At 41.0% G+C, this 15,882-nt stretch overlaps 1 protein-coding gene across 1 annotated transcript in view; it reads left to right on the top strand.

Annotated features, from left to right (window-relative positions):
- The first annotated feature begins 586 nt into the window (after positions 1–586).
- Positions 587–15,882, top strand: part of LOC113605033 (translation initiation factor IF-2-like) — a 32,817-nt gene continuing 17,521 nt past the window's right edge. The window contains exon 1 of the mRNA XM_027078043.1: positions 587–679. Within this exon, the coding sequence (XP_026933844.1) occupies positions 587–679 (93 nt within the window). The remainder of the gene's footprint in view (positions 680–15,882) is intronic.

Here is a 15,882-nt window from a genome sequence, read left to right as displayed (position 1 = left end):
ACTGAGGACATGATATTTCTGGGGTGGAAAAAAAACCTGCTGGGTAACGTCGATTTTCTCTCAGAAATCTGAAATGGAAGGTACCGAAAGAATAAGGCATAAGCAACAGGAGTAGGAGCTGAGAAGTTACGAGTGTAAGGCAAACTGGAGGAGTCATAAATGGCTTTGGACATGGAAAAGTTAGGAGAGAACATAATATATAAGTAATAAAGCTATAAAGTAGAAGAGAACAATAAGGTAGAATGAGGAAAACAGTAGGTGGAAAGAAAAGGGTGGGGTGGGCCAGCTGAGAATCCTGTAAATGGCCAGGTAGGAGGAGAGACCATCCAAGAAAGCCTGCTACTAAGGTCCTGGAACTGTCCTGGATGCAGCAGGGTGACTGTATTAGTCATCTATTGCCTCAATAATTCTGTACAACAACAAACTACAAAATCTCACTGACATAAACATTTAATTTTCCCTCAGGCATCTGAGTTGCGTTGGCTCTGCTTTAAGCTACAGATGTGCTGTGGTGGCTCTGCTCTATGGTCTCACTCTGAGGCCCACACTGAAGAGGCTACAGCTACTCAGGGTTCTTCTCACGGTGATGGCAAAGGCACAAGAGGACAAGCCCACCAGCATGAGCACACTGCAGACCTCTGCTTTCATCGTGTTCACCAACAACCCACTGGCCTATAAAGCAAGTCATATAGCCAAGCCCAAAATCAAGGAGTAGGGACATAATGCCATCCACCATGACGTTATGGCAAGGGTATGAATGTAAAATCCTACTAGAGAAAACTGAAGAATTGGGGTCAAAGACTCAAAGACACACTACATTGGGGGCATCCACTCCCCAGTGCAATGTTACCTATGGATCCTACCTCATCCTTCTTCTCTTAAGTAGGATATCATCTGAATTATTTTGTTGAATATTTCTAATTTAAAAAGGGCGGGCAGGGGGGACTCAAGAAAGTCAGGAGACATGTCTAGAAAATATGGCAGCAAATGCTCAAGGATTTCCACAGATGGAAGGTGCCAACAAAACATACCACTCTACCAAGTTACACTGAATCTCAAATCAGTCTGTTGTGGGTCCAACAGTCGTAGGCGCCCTATATCCACAGCATTTGAGCATTGTCAGCACCTTTGTGGTTAAAAAACACTTTTCAAGAATAGTATTATCTACCTAGTTTGTAAAAAAGAAAAAAAATCAAGGACCACCAAAAAAAAGTCAATGGAGTCAAATCTAAGAGTAGAGGAGAATGAAACGGTAGGAAACAAAGTAGAAAAATGTGGAAAGTTAAAACATTTAATTTGCTGAAGGTATGAGAAATATTGTTTACTAAACAGAGAAGAACTTTGTTAAGAGAGATACAACTGAACCAAAATGGAGTCACCTGTGGAACAAAGACTTAACACCTAATTTACAGTTGCAACCTCTCCCAGGAGTGGAATCTTAAGCCAGTCCATCTGGAATTACCTGGTCAGCCCTAGTGCTTGACAGTCCTCTAAAGGAAAGTGACCTTGCCACAAACAATCCACTCTTTGCTAGTAACTTCCTCGTCCCACCCCCTTCTGCAAATTAGTCTTTCATTTTGTACAGCTCTTTAGAGCTCCTTTCCATCTGCTGGATGGGATGCTGCCCAATTCATGAATCGTCGAATAATGCCAATAGGATCTTTAAAATTTACTCAGTTGAATTTTGCTTTTTAACAGATTTGAGAGAGTTTTGTTTCTTCAAAAACTAAGTAAAATTCTGGGTACACTTTTGAACTATGACCCATTTCAAACAACTAACTTACTCCTTATAAAAGAATTAAGATATACTCAGTAATATCTGTTAAAGGAACCTCATTCATCAGTAAACACCCAAGCAAGTCGAAGAGAACACGAGTATTATATTAATATAAACAGAAATTAGAGCCACAGTGCACACTACCTGAGAATGCTGTTCAAAGATTTTTATTTTATTTTATTTTATTTTATTTTTTTGCTGTACGCGGGCCTCTCACTGCTGTGGCCTCTCCCGTTGCGGAGCACAGGCTCCGGACGCGCAGGCTCAGCGGCCATGGCTCACGGACCCAGCCGCTCCGTGGCATGTGGGATCTTCCCAGACCGGAGCACGAACCTGTGTCCCCTGCATCGGCAGGCGGACTCTCAACCACTGCGCCACCAGGGAAGCTCCCAAAGATTTTTAAATGCTTATTTCTGACCCAGACCATCCTGGCAAAAATCAAACTCATGGTCAACCAGCCCACAGCAAAGGAACAAACAGGCGACGGAACTGCACTGGCATTTACACTGATGCAACATGAAAACACTTGGGCATTTCATGACTTCCCCAAATCCCCGCTTCACATTAGGCTGGGTCTAATATGATGTGAGCTAACATATCTCATTCAACTCTGCATGAGTTTTCTTAATAGCCTAGAAGCTTTAAAGTTCTAATTCTGAAAAAGGGTCTTACCACAGCAACTCTGGGACACACACCATTATAATAAACACTATTACACTAAAAACCAGATTTCCAGTTCCCAGGTACCTATAACAAGCCTCATCTGCCACCATAGAATCCCAATGTGGATTAAAACAAAAGCAGCCCCTACAAAATTCATCCTAACAAGACTTCTCTCTGTCTCCAATAAAACAAGTTTAAGAGGTGACTATCTAAAAGCACCTCCTTAAGATACTTCCTTAAAAGAAAAATCCCCACTCTCCACCCTCTCAGGTGGCCATCACAACAAAAAATTCAAAATAAAATCCTCTACAGAAAACAACTTTCCGCCCACAAGGATGAGGAAGTTTAAGGTGATCTGACTTAGCAACTGCTCTTTGGTATTCAAATGTTTTGACATGGAGAATGCCAAGGCTGTCTAACTTCAGCTGATCAAAGCAAAGGGTTAAACAGCAGGAGAGGGAGATGGTTTGCTCAGCACTGGAACAGATTATTAAGAGTTATGAAATCACTCTCCTTGTGACATTCACCTGGCCTTTACAGGTTGGATTCTTTTCTTCTTAGGCCCTATTTTCAATCTCTGTTAATTGACAAAATACCAGTCTTAACAGTTTTAGACATATTACCCAAGGCTCACAGGTTTATGTGTACACAGACAGCTACAAGGAAATCAAGAGACTGCAATTTAAGAGCAAGCCCAGCCCGCACAGGGGTCACAGCAGACTCTGGTCTACAACACTGCTCCCCACTTGTCTTGACGTGGTTCTGACCCCTGAGTTTCCCAGGTGACAGCCCTCACACAGCCCAACAATGCTAGAGCAGGTTCTGAAACATCGGTATGATGAACTGAACTGTGTCCTCCCCCGTCCTAAAACTCATATGTTGAAACCCTGACCCCCAGTACCTCAGAATGTGACAGTATGTGGAGAGCAGGCCTTTACAGAGATAATTATGTTAAAAATGGGGGTCACTGGAGTGGGCCCTAGTCCAATATGGCTGGTGTCCTTTTAAGAAGAGATCAGGGCTTCCCTGGTGGCGCAGTGGTTGAGAGTCCGCCTGCTGATGCAGGGGACACCACGGGTTCATGTCCCGGTCTGGGAAGATCCCACATGCCGCGGAGCGGCTGAGCCTGTGCTCCGCGATGGGAGAGGCCACAGCAGGGAGAGGCCCGCGTACCGCAAAAAAAAAAAAAAAAAAAAGAAGAGATCAGGACACAGACAACACAGAGAAAAGACCACGTGAGGACATAGTGAGAAGGAGGACTGCAAGCCAAAGAGAGAGGCTTCAGAAGAGACCAAACGAGCCACCCTGATCTTGGTCTTCTAGCCTCCAGAACTGTGAGAAAATAAATTTCTGTGTAAGCCACCCAGTCGGTGGTATTTTGTTATGGTAGCCTCAGCAAACTGATAGAAGGGGGAACACACTTTGCTACAAAACCCCACAATTAAGGAGAGATGCTGCATCAAAATCCACCCTTAGGAAATTTTCGATGGCTTAACGGGACATCTCAAGTCATCTCAATTATTGAAAAAAATACCACATTCATTATAAGCATCTCTGTAGTTTTATCTAACCTCATAGAAGTCTTCCACAACATCAACAATAAAGCACTGCAGGGAGTTTTTCCTTGGCTACAGCAATCACCAAATTTGACTTCCATTCTCTGCCTTCTCCATAATGATGCATTTACAACCGTTCACTAGAGTGGTCATCTCCCACAGCTCCACCTAAAACAGAAGCCAAACTTGCACACCAAGGTTTCCCTCAAAATTTCTTCCCAAAGTGATATCTTTGGCATTCTTACACATCTTAATCAATCTAAAATCAAAGCATCACTAATGCAGGTCTCTGAAGATACCATGCTGCTTCACATCTCCACACTTGTACTTGACCACCTGGAAAAAGTTTAATCCTCTGACAATCAGAAGACATTCCACCTCCTCTAGAAAATCTTTCAAAAACTATTTTCATCCATAAAAGTTGACCAATTCTTCACTTTAATTATGTGTATTATGTCTAATCATGTATGTGTCTATCTCCTTCATTAGACTGAAAGTCCCTGATGCAGGAACTTCTTCATCTTTAGTCCCAAGCCCTTGCAAAGCTCCTGGTGTATGGCACCTGTAAATGGGTACTGAATAAACAAATGCCACCAATAAATCCATACCAGCTCTCCGCGGCATAAATCACATTCTGGGTGTCTTCCTAACAGTCTGACAGGTTATCAGTGCTCTCCAGCAATTTGTATGAATCTCACAATTACAAAGTTGAATAAAAGAAACCAGATATAAAACAGTACATTCTGTATGATTCCATTTAAATAAAGTTCATGAACAGGCAAAGCTAATTTTTGGTGACAAAGTCAGAATAGTGCTCAGGGGAGACTGTGGGGGAGTAATGGGCATTACCAGAGAACGGGCACAAGAGAACCTTCTGGGGTGCTGGAAATGTTCTCCATCTTGATTTGAATGTGGGTGGTTACAAAGGTATACACACATGTAAAAACCCATCGAGCAGTATATTTGATATCTGTACACTTCACTGAATGCATGTTATACTTCAAAAACCCAATTTCTGTGTATGGCTCTCACCTACCCTCCATACAAAAAAGTCAGTGCTCAACAAACTTTCGTGGCTGAATGCTTAATACCTTCTCAGTAACAGCAATCAATCAACTATTTACATATAAGAGAAGAAAAATATCACCGAGCAATTGCAATCAGTCTTGGGTTGGAGCTAGGCTACAGGGAATACCATCATCTTCTCACACAAGTAGAAAACTCTGCTCAGAGTTGCAGTGTACCTGCAGGTGCTACATGGGTAGCAATTTTGTCCCTCCTACAACCGGCCCAAAGTATAATCCCTAGTTGTCCAACCCTACCATTGAGGCATAGGATCCCAATGGCATTTCAGGACACTAGTGAAAAAGGGGAGATTTTACAACTGGAAACTCCTTCTACTACATCATTAAGAATCTAAACACACTGGCAATAATATCAGAAGGAAGCCTCTGTTCATCTCTCTAGCAATTTTCACTTAATTATTCTGCAACTACTTACCCATCAGGCAAACTCCTATTCATCCTTCAAAACACAACTCAAATGTTAACTCTTCTGGGAAGTTCTTCCTAATCTCCCATACTCCTTAATGTTCCTTTTACTGTTCTACTTATATTGTTTCACTGCAATTTAAACATTGGTTGTGTCTATTTCCCCTACCAGATTGTGATAACATTTGTCACCCTGGCACCGAGTACATCACAGGGCACTTAGGAAGCATGCAAATGTCTGTAGAACTAACTTGAAATATGACTACCACTTAACAAGTCCTACCATTTAAGTGTCCAACTCTAGAGTTCTAAAATAAGTGGTATTTCCCAGATAGGCACAGTCTGTACTCAAGAAGAGGGAGTGAAAAAACTATAAATATTCTCTAGGACAATATTATTTTTAGTATTGTGGTCACCAGCCTCTAAGAGTGAACTTCAGGGTAGCAACCTGGAGACTAAGCAACTTAAATGAAGACCATGGGATCTGCCAGGTAGGCTATACTCCTCAGAAGTCTGGTGCAGCAGACATGGTCCCAGAGGCAGTGGGTTCACCACTTCAAGTCAGGGTCTCCAGTGCCCTGCATTTACATTACATGTAAGAACAAGTAACTGTGTGACTCTGAACAAGTTTCTTTACCTCCCTGTATCTCAGTTTCTTCAACATAAAATGGGGTGTTGGGGAGCACTAACATAACCTACAGCCTCACAGTTTTAAAAGATTAAATCTGAGAATATAAAATGTTTAGTTTCTAGCATGCAGTAAGCACTCCATGAATATTTGCTCTTATTATTCTGCTGCTCTGGGATGGGATGCCTCAGTTTTATTTGGTCCTACCATATTCCTGCCCTGCCTGGCACTGGGGTCAAAAGTAAGCAGAGGCAGGGACTTCCCTGGTGGTCCAATGGTTAAGACTCCACACTTCCACTGCAGGGGGCACAGGTTTGATTCCTGGTCGGGGAACTAAGATCCTGCATGCCTCAAGGCGCGACCAAAAAAAAATAGTAAGCAGGGGCAAAATCTCCTCTCTGGACCTTTCGACCACTCACTTCCATGTCTTCACAGCTGATTCCCTCTAGCTATAGGCAAGGCCTCCCTTTGACCATGTATAGACCCCAACAAAGCACAGCTACACCTCATTCTTTAGACCCTCTCTTCTTCCATTCTCCTAATGAAAACTTAGTAGTTTCCTAATTCACTTCCTCAGTGCTCTATCCCATTTTAACAGATTAATGACAGCAAATTAATCAAATATACAGATCCCACTCTCTCCAATATTCTTATGGATAAACCCAATCTTCCCTCCCTCCATCTCCCCACTCACCTTCTTTCGGTGGGGAGAGGGTTATGTGTGCTGGCATCACAAAACACAGAATGAAGATGCCCATTTCACCTTCCTTGGGAAGCAAGCCCTTTGGCTGCCACCAAACCAGTTTTTACCTGTGGGCTTAAAACGCTCACTGCAGCCCTCCCCTGCCATGAGCTCTCCAGCCTTCACCCCTACCAAGGAGTAAAACAGCCAGTTTGTTCAAGTGCAAGGGCATTTATTAAAACAAAATCCAATGACTACAGTAACTACAGGGGTTCAAGGTTAGGACTCTGCCACATCTTCCTTCTCACCTCTCTGGTAGACTGTGGGTAGTCTCTAGACCCGCTATGCCTTGGCATTGCTCTGCTGGCTGGCTGTCATGCTTTTGCAAGTCAGTGGGTCACAACCAGCATTTCTTTTTACAACAAAAAATATATAAAATAAAAACAGCTGAATTTTACAGTATGCAAATTATCTCAATAAAACTACTTTTTTAAAGAATACAGAAAAATAGAGTACATCACAAGCAGTATGAATAAATATTGAGTATTAAAACACTTGAATTACCTATATGAGTATATACTGTGCACAATATTATGTTGTTATTACTGTGAGTAAAAATCACAACCAGACGACGAAACCCTGGCTTCAGCACTCAGATGTGAGCCTAAGGTAAATTTTCTGTGGGTAGGCAAGACAGCAAGCAGACGTTTTAGTCTCGGTTGTTTCTAGACTTTAGACTGCCTCCAGCTTAGCTTAAAACATGCATTCTCAATGGGGCAATATCGCCCCAAGGGGGCAAAAACTGGTTCTCAGGGGTTAAAATACCTTACTTGTTCTTAAGCAAACATACATGCAGTACATAAACAGATACACTGTGTATTTGTGGTATTAAATCTTCATGGGTAGGAGGGTGACAATACTAAAAAAAAAAAGTCTAAAAAGCCTCCTTAAAGAAGATGTACAGATTGCCAACAAACACATGAAAGGATGCTCAACATCACAATTCATTAGAGAAATGCAAATCAAAACTACAATGAGGTATCACCTCACACCGGTCAGAATGGCTATCATCAAAAAATCTAGGGCTTTCCTGGTGGTGCACTGGTTAAGAATCTGCCTGCTGGGAGACTGGTTCAAGATGGCGGAGTAGAAGGACATGCTCTCACTCCATCTTGTGAGAGCACCAGAATCACAACTAACCACTGAACAATCATCGACAGGAAGACACTGGAACTCACCAAAAAACACACCCCACGCCTAAACACAAAGGAGAAGCCACAATGAGACGGCAGGAGGGGCGCAATCACAATAAAATCAAATCCCATAACTGCTGGGTGGGTGACTCACAAACTGGAGAACACTTATACCACCGAAGTCCATCCAGTGGAGTGAAGGTTCTGAGCCCCACGTCAGGCTTCCCAACCTGGGGGTCTGCCAATGGGAGGAGGAATTCCTAGAGAATCAGACTTTGAAGCCTAGCGGGATTTGATTGCAGGACTTCAACAGGGCTGGGGGAAACAGACTCCACTCTTGGAGGGCACACACAAAGTAATGTGTGCATCGGGACCCAGGGGAAGGAGCAGTGACCCCATAGGAGACTGAACCAGACCTACCTGCTAGTGTTGGAGGGTCTCCTGCAGAGGCGGGGGGTGGCTGTGTCTCACCATGAGGACAAGGACACGGGCAGCAGAAGTTCCGGGAAGTACTCCTTGGCGTGAGCCCTCCCAGAGTCTCCCATTAGCCCCACCAAGGGGCCTGGGGAAGGCTCCAGTGCTGGGTCGCCTCAGGCTAAACAACCAACAGCCCCACCCATCAGCAAACAAGCGGATTAAAGTTTTACTGAGTTCTGCCCACCACCAGTCCCTCCCATCAGGAAACTTGCAAAAGCCTTACATAGCCTCATCCACCAGACGGCAAACAGCAGAAGCAAGAAGAACTACAATCCTGCAGCCTGTGGAACAAAAACCACATTCACAGAAAGAGAGACAAGATGAAAAGGCAGAGGGCTATGTACCAGATGAAGGAACAAGATAAAACCCCAGAAAAACAACTAAATGAAGAGGAGATAGGCAACCTTCCAGAAAAAGAATTCAGAATAATGATAGTGAAGATGATCCAGGACCTCGGAAAAGCAATGGAGACAAAGATCGAGAAGATGCAAGAAATGTTTAACAAAGACCTAGAAGAATTAAAGAACAAACAGAGATGAACAATACAATAACTGAAATGAACAATACACTAGAAGGAATCAATAGCAGAATAACTGAGGCAGAAGAACGGATAAGTGACCTGGAAGACAGAATAGTGGAATTCACTGCTGCAGAACAGATTAAAGAAAAAAGAATGAAAAGGAATGAAGACAGCCTAAGAGACCTCTGGGAAAACATTAATCACAACAACATTCGCATTATAGGGGTCCCAGAAGGAGAAGAGAGAGAGAAAGGATCCAAGAAAACATTTGAAGAGACTATAGACAAAAACTTCCCTAACATGGAAAAGGAAATAGCCACCCAAGCCCAGGAAGTGCAGAGAGTCCCATACAGGATAAACCCAAGGAGAAACACGCCAAGACACACAGTAATCAAATTGGCAAAAATTAAACACAAAAAAAAAATTATTGAAAGCAGCAAGGGAAAAATGAAAAATAACATATAAGGGAACTCCCATAAGGTTAACAGCTGATTTCTCAGCAGAAACTCTACAAGCCAGAAAACAGTGATATGACATATTTAAAGTGATGAAAGGGAAGAACCTACAACCAAGATTACTCTACCTGGCAAGGATCTCATTCAGACTTGATGGAGAAATCAAAAGCTTTACGGACAAGCAAAAGCTAAGAGAATTCAGCACCACCAAACCAGCTCTACAACAAATGCTAAAAGAACTTCTCTAAGTGGGAAACACAAGAGAAGAAAAGGACCTACAAAAACAAATCCAAAAAAATTAAGAAAATGGTCATAGGCACATACATACTGATAATTACCTTAAACGTGAATGAATTAAATGCTCCAACCAAAAGACACTGGCTTGCTGAATGGATACAAAAACAAGACCCATATATGTGCTGTCTACAAGAGACCCACTTCAGACCTAGGGACACATACAGACTGAAAGTGAGGGAATGGAAAAAGATACTCCATGCAAATGGAAATCAAAAGTAAGCTGGGGTAGCAATACTCACATCAGATAAAATAGACTTTAAAATAAAGAATGTTACAAGAGACAAGGAAGGACACCACATAATGATCAAGGAAGCAATCCAAGAAGAAGATATAACAATTATAAATATATATGCACCCAACATAGGAGCACCTCAATACATAAGGCAACTGCTAACAGCTATAAAAGAGGAAATCGACAGTAACACAATAATAGTGGGGGACTTTAACACCTCACTTACACCAATGGACAGATCATCCAAACAGAAAATTAATAAGGAAACACAAGCTTCAAATGACACAACAGACCAGATAGATTTAATTGATATTTAAGGACATTCCATCCAAAAACAGCAGATTACACTTTCTTCTCAAGTGCACACTGAACATTCTCCAAGACAGATCACATCTTGGGTCACAAATCAAGCCTCAGTAAATTTAAGAAAATTGAAATCATATCAAGCATCTTTTCTGACCACAAACACTATGAGATTAGAAATCAATTACAGGGAAAAAAACGTAAAAACACAAACACATGGAGGCTAAACAATATGATACTACATAACCAAGAGATCACTGAAGAAATCAAACAGGAAATCAAAAAATACCTAGAGACAAATGACAACGAAAACAAGACAATCCAAAACCTATGGGATGCAGCAAAAGTGGTTCTAAGAGGGAAGTTTACAGCAATACAAGCCTACCTCAAGAAACAAGAAAAATCTCAAATAAACAATCTAACTTTACAAGTAAAGGAACTAGAGAAAGAAGAACAAACAAAACCCAAAATTAGTATGAGGAAAGAAATCATAAAAATCAGAACAGAAATAAATGAAATAGAAACAAATAAAACAATAGCAAAGATCAGTAAAACTAAAAGCTGGTTCTTTGAGAAGATAAACAAAATTGATAAACCATTAGCCAGGCTCATCAAGAAAAGGGGGAGAGGACTCAAATCAATAAAATTATAAAAGAAAAAGGAAAAGTTACAACAGACACCGCAGAAATACAAAGCATCCTAAGAGACTACTACAAGCAACTCTATGCCAACCTGGAAGAAATGGACAAATTCTTAGAAAGGTATAACCTTCCAAGACTGAACCAGGAAGAAACAGAAAATATGAACAGACCACTCACAAGTAATGAAATTGAAACTGTGATTAAAAATCTTCCAACAAACAGAAGTCCAGAACCAGATGGCTTCACAGGTGAATTCTATCAAACATTTAGGGAAGAGCTAACACCCATCCTTCTCAAACTCTTCCAAAAAATTGCAGAAGAACACTCCCAAACTCATTCTATGAGTCCACCATCACCCTGATACCAAAACCAGACAAAGATACTACAAATAAAGAAAATTACAGACCAATGTCACTCATGAATATAGATGTAAAAATCCTCAACAAAATACTAGCAAACAGAATCCAAGAACACATTAAAAGGATCACACAACATGATCAAGTGAGATTTATCCCAGGGATGCAAGGATTCTTCAATATACGCAAATCAATCAATGTGATACACCATATTAACAAACTGAAGAAGAAAAACCACATGATCATCTCAATAGATGCAGAAAAAGCTTCTGACAACATTCAACACCCATTTTTGATAAAAATTCTCCAGAAAGTGGGCATAGAGGGAACCTACCTCAACATAATAAAGGCCATATATGACAAACCCACAGCAAACATCATTCTCAATGGTGAAAAACTGAAAGCATTTCCTCTAAGATCAGGAACAAGACAAGGATGTCCACTCTCACCACTATTATTCAACAGAGTTTTGGAAGTCCTAGCCACGGCAATCAGAAAAGAAAAAGAAATAAAAGGAATACAAATTGGAAAAGAAGAAGTAAAATTGTCACTGTTTGCAGATGACGTGATACTATACATAGAGAATCCCAAAGATGCCACCAGAAAACTACTAGAGCTAATCAATGAATGTGGTAAAGTTGCAGGATACAAAACTAATGCACAGAAATCTCTTGCGTTCCTATACATTAATGATGAAAAATGTGAAAGAGAAATTAAGGAAACACTCCCATTTACCACTGCAACAAAAAGAATAAAATAGCTAGGAATAAACCTACCTAGGGAGACAAAAGACCTGTATGCAGAAAACTGTAAGACACTGATGAAAAAAATTAAAGATGATACAAACAGATGGAGAGATATACCATGTTCTTGGATTGAAAAATCAATACTGTGAAAATGACTATACTACCCAAAGCAATCTACAAATTTATGCAAACCCTATCAAATTACCAATGCCATTTTTTACAGAACTAGAACAAAAAAATCTTAAAATTTGTATGGAGACACAAAAGACCCCGCATAGCCAAAGAGGTCTTGAGGGAAAAAAAATGGAGCTGGAGGAATCAGACTCCCTGACTTCAGACTATACCACAAAGCTACAGTAATCAAGTCAATATGGTACTGGCACAAAACCAGAAATATAGATCAATGGAACAGGATAGAAAGCCCAGAGATAAACCCACGCACCTATGGTCAACTAATCTGTGACAAAGGAGGCAAGGATATACAATGGAGAAAAGACAGTCTCTTCAATGAGTGGTGCTGGGAAAACTGGACAGCTACATGTAAAAGAATGAAATTAGAACACTCCCTAACCATACACAAAAATAAACTCAAAATGGATTAGAGGGCTTCCCTGGTGGCGCAGTGGTTGAGAGTCCGACTGCCGATGCAGGGGACATGGGTTCGCGCCCCGGTCCGGGAAGATCCCACATGCCGTGGAGCAGCTAGGCCCGTGAGCCATGGCCGCTGAGCCTGCGCATCCGGAGCCGCAACGGGAGAGGCCACAACAGTGAGAGGCCCGCGTACCGCAAAAAGAAAAAAATAAAAAAAAAAGGATTAGAGACCTAAATGGAAGACCAGACACTATAAAACTCTTAGAGGAAAACATAGGAAGAACGCTCTTTGACATAAATCACAGCAAGATTAAAACAAAATTACCATATGACCCAGCAATCTCACTACTGGGCATATACCCAGACAAAACCATAATTCAAAAAGAGTCATGTACCACAATGTTCACTGCAGCACTATTTACAATAGCCAGGACATGGAATCCACCTAAGTGTCCATCGACAGATGAATGGATAGAGAAGATGTGGCACATATATACAATAGAATATTACTCAGCCATAAAAAGACATGAAATTTCTTATTTGTAGTTATTTGTAGTGATGTGGATGGACCTATATAGTCTGTCATACAGAGTGACCTAAGTCAGAAAGAGAAAAACAAATACGGTATGCTAACACATATATATGGAATCTTAAAAGAAAAAGATTCTAATGAACCTAGAGGCAGGACAGGAATAAAGAGGCAGACGTAGAGAATGGACTTGAGGACACGGGGAGGGGGAAGGGTAAGCTGGGACGAAGTGAAAGAGTGGCATGGACATATATACACTACCAAATGTAAAACAGACAGCTAGTGGGAAGCAGCTGCATAGCACAGGGAGATCAGCTCAGTACTCTGTGACCACCTAGAGGGGTGGGATAGGGAGGGTGGGAGTGAGATGCAAGAGGGAGGGGATATGGGGATATATACAGCTGATTCATTTTGTTATATAGCAGATACTAACACAACATTGTAAAGCAACTATACTCCAATAAATGTGTTAAAAAAATGGACATAAAAAATTTTTTTTAAAAATTAAAAATAAAAAGGCTCCCTAAAGGGAGTGATAATGAAAAAAAACCATGCTGAGAAACATTTCATAAAACCTAACTTCCAAGACTCCACATTCAGACGGAAATGGTCTTGTTAGCAAAGCCTTGCCTTTGGTTGGCCTATTTCCCAGTAAGTGTGGGGGGGGGGGCGGGGGGGGGGGGGGGGGGGGGAAAGGTATTGGGGGGAGGAGGAGGGAAAGGAGGCGAGCCGAGTGTTCCTAGTCCCTTGGTCAAATACCATCTCATTCTCACCCCCCACCCAATTATTCAAACCAGGGCTCAGGTTTACACAGAAAGATACCGAGTTCAGTGTTGCATGTGGAACAGAAAGGTGAAGCTGCAAAGTATGTGGTCTGAAATGAGGGTTTGGAGCTCAGAAGAGAATGGGGGCAGAAACAAAAGACCTTAGGGTCATCAAGAGCTGAAGCAAGAAAGAAGTCTGCCCAGGACGGAGTGTAAAGCAAGAAGGGTAAAGGAGCAAAAGGACACGACCAGTAGATTATTTAAAGGTGGGGTGGGGTAGGGAAGTTCTTAATAGTTAAAAAAAAATTAAAGCCCCATGAAATATGCAGAGACAAGATCATAACGATCAGTGGTCCTCAAGAAATGTCCTCAGAAGACAATTCCTAACTCCTAATGTTTCAGGTGATTTAGAGATAACTATGAAAATCTTTTCCCAAAGTCTCATCAACACTACCACATTCTCTTTATTTTCTTAACCATTTTTTAAATTGAAGTATAATTTACAATTTTGTGTTCGTTTCAGGTGTATAGCAAAGTGATTCAGTTATGTATATGTGTGTGTGTATATATACATATTCTTTTTCAGATTCTTTTCCATTATAGGTTATTCCAAGATATTGAATATTGTTCCCTGTGCTATACAGTAGGTCAAACGCTACCACATTCTCTTAATCAGGTACCTAGGCAACCTGAATGGCTTTAATCCTAAAATGGACAGTAACTCTTTGCTTAGGACAAAGCCTCTCCAAGCATCAGGAAGATGTGTACAAGCAGGTCTGCACTGGGTGCTAGGTTCTACTTTAGAACTTTGCTATCAGTCTAAGAAGGCCAACTCCCAGACAGTGGTGGGGGGCATGGAAGGAGGTAAACATGGAAGCTGGGCCACAGCATGCTTTAAAGGAGGTTTTCATTCCTATTCCTGAAACCCTGTGACTACCAGAGCACACTAATCCATACTGAAAGGAAAGGACACATGACAACTTAATACAACGCACGATCCTTGACTGAATACTAGATCAGGAAAAATAAAAAAGCTAGAGAACAAGTGAATGGTAAGATTTAAATATGCACTACACGTTGGTTTTATGTCAAGTATCCCGAGTGACGCGACTTTATTATAGTTATGTACCCTTTCTCTCAGAATAAAGAAGCAAAAGTATTAAGGGGTGAAGTGTCACAGTGTCCGCAAGGAACTCTCGAAGGATATGGCTTTAAAAAGAACTATATATACAGACAGGAAAAAAGACATAAAGCAAATTTGGCAAAACATTAATCACTGGTGAATCTAGGTAAAGGTGAGGTGGTGTTATGGTACAATTCTCATTAACTTTCTGTAGATTTGACATTTTTAAAAATACAAAATGGCAGGGGGGTATAAATGCTGTCAAATATTTTTAAAGTTCTTAATTTCTGTTATGTTCTAACTCCCCTCCATTAGAATACAGAATGAAAAGTTGACACAGAAATGCTTCACAGCATTTCAAAATACTGTCCCCATGCATAAATAAATTTGTTTGGCAAAGAGAAATTATTTCAAGTGCACAAACCAAGTCACTTTCTATACCACATCCTGAGTTACTGCACAGATTAACAGAACCTGGGTATTATTTTTGAGGTTTACCTTTCACATGTTGTGGAAGGTAAACCTTAAGAATACTTTAAGAATCTAGGTACTCTATCTAGATTCTTTATTTTAAAGGGTATATTAACACTACTGGGTTTTACACAAACGCCAAGAGTTGAAGGCCAACTTAATTATCTGGGCTAATGAGAGACAGCACAGATAAACCAAGTCCATATGAAGACACTGTTTTAATCACTGGATTTTAACTTCCTAAATCTTTAATCAGAATTACAAGGAAGTAAAACTGACCAAAAAGTCTCATCTCCATCCACTCTCATCCCTAAAGGAATTTCTACTTAATAGCAAAAAGGAAAGAAACAAATGAAATAAAAATGCCCCAAGAGCTCAACTATGGGTA

This window comes from Aethalodelphis obliquidens, unplaced genomic scaffold (assembly GCF_003676395.1).
Source record: "Aethalodelphis obliquidens isolate GAN/ISIS:26980383/991018 unplaced genomic scaffold, ASM367639v1 scaffold42, whole genome shotgun sequence".
Lineage (NCBI taxonomy): Eukaryota > Metazoa > Chordata > Mammalia > Artiodactyla > Delphinidae > Aethalodelphis > Aethalodelphis obliquidens.
The sequence above is the reverse complement of the archived record's forward strand: the minus strand, read 5'-3'. Positions and strand labels throughout refer to the sequence as shown.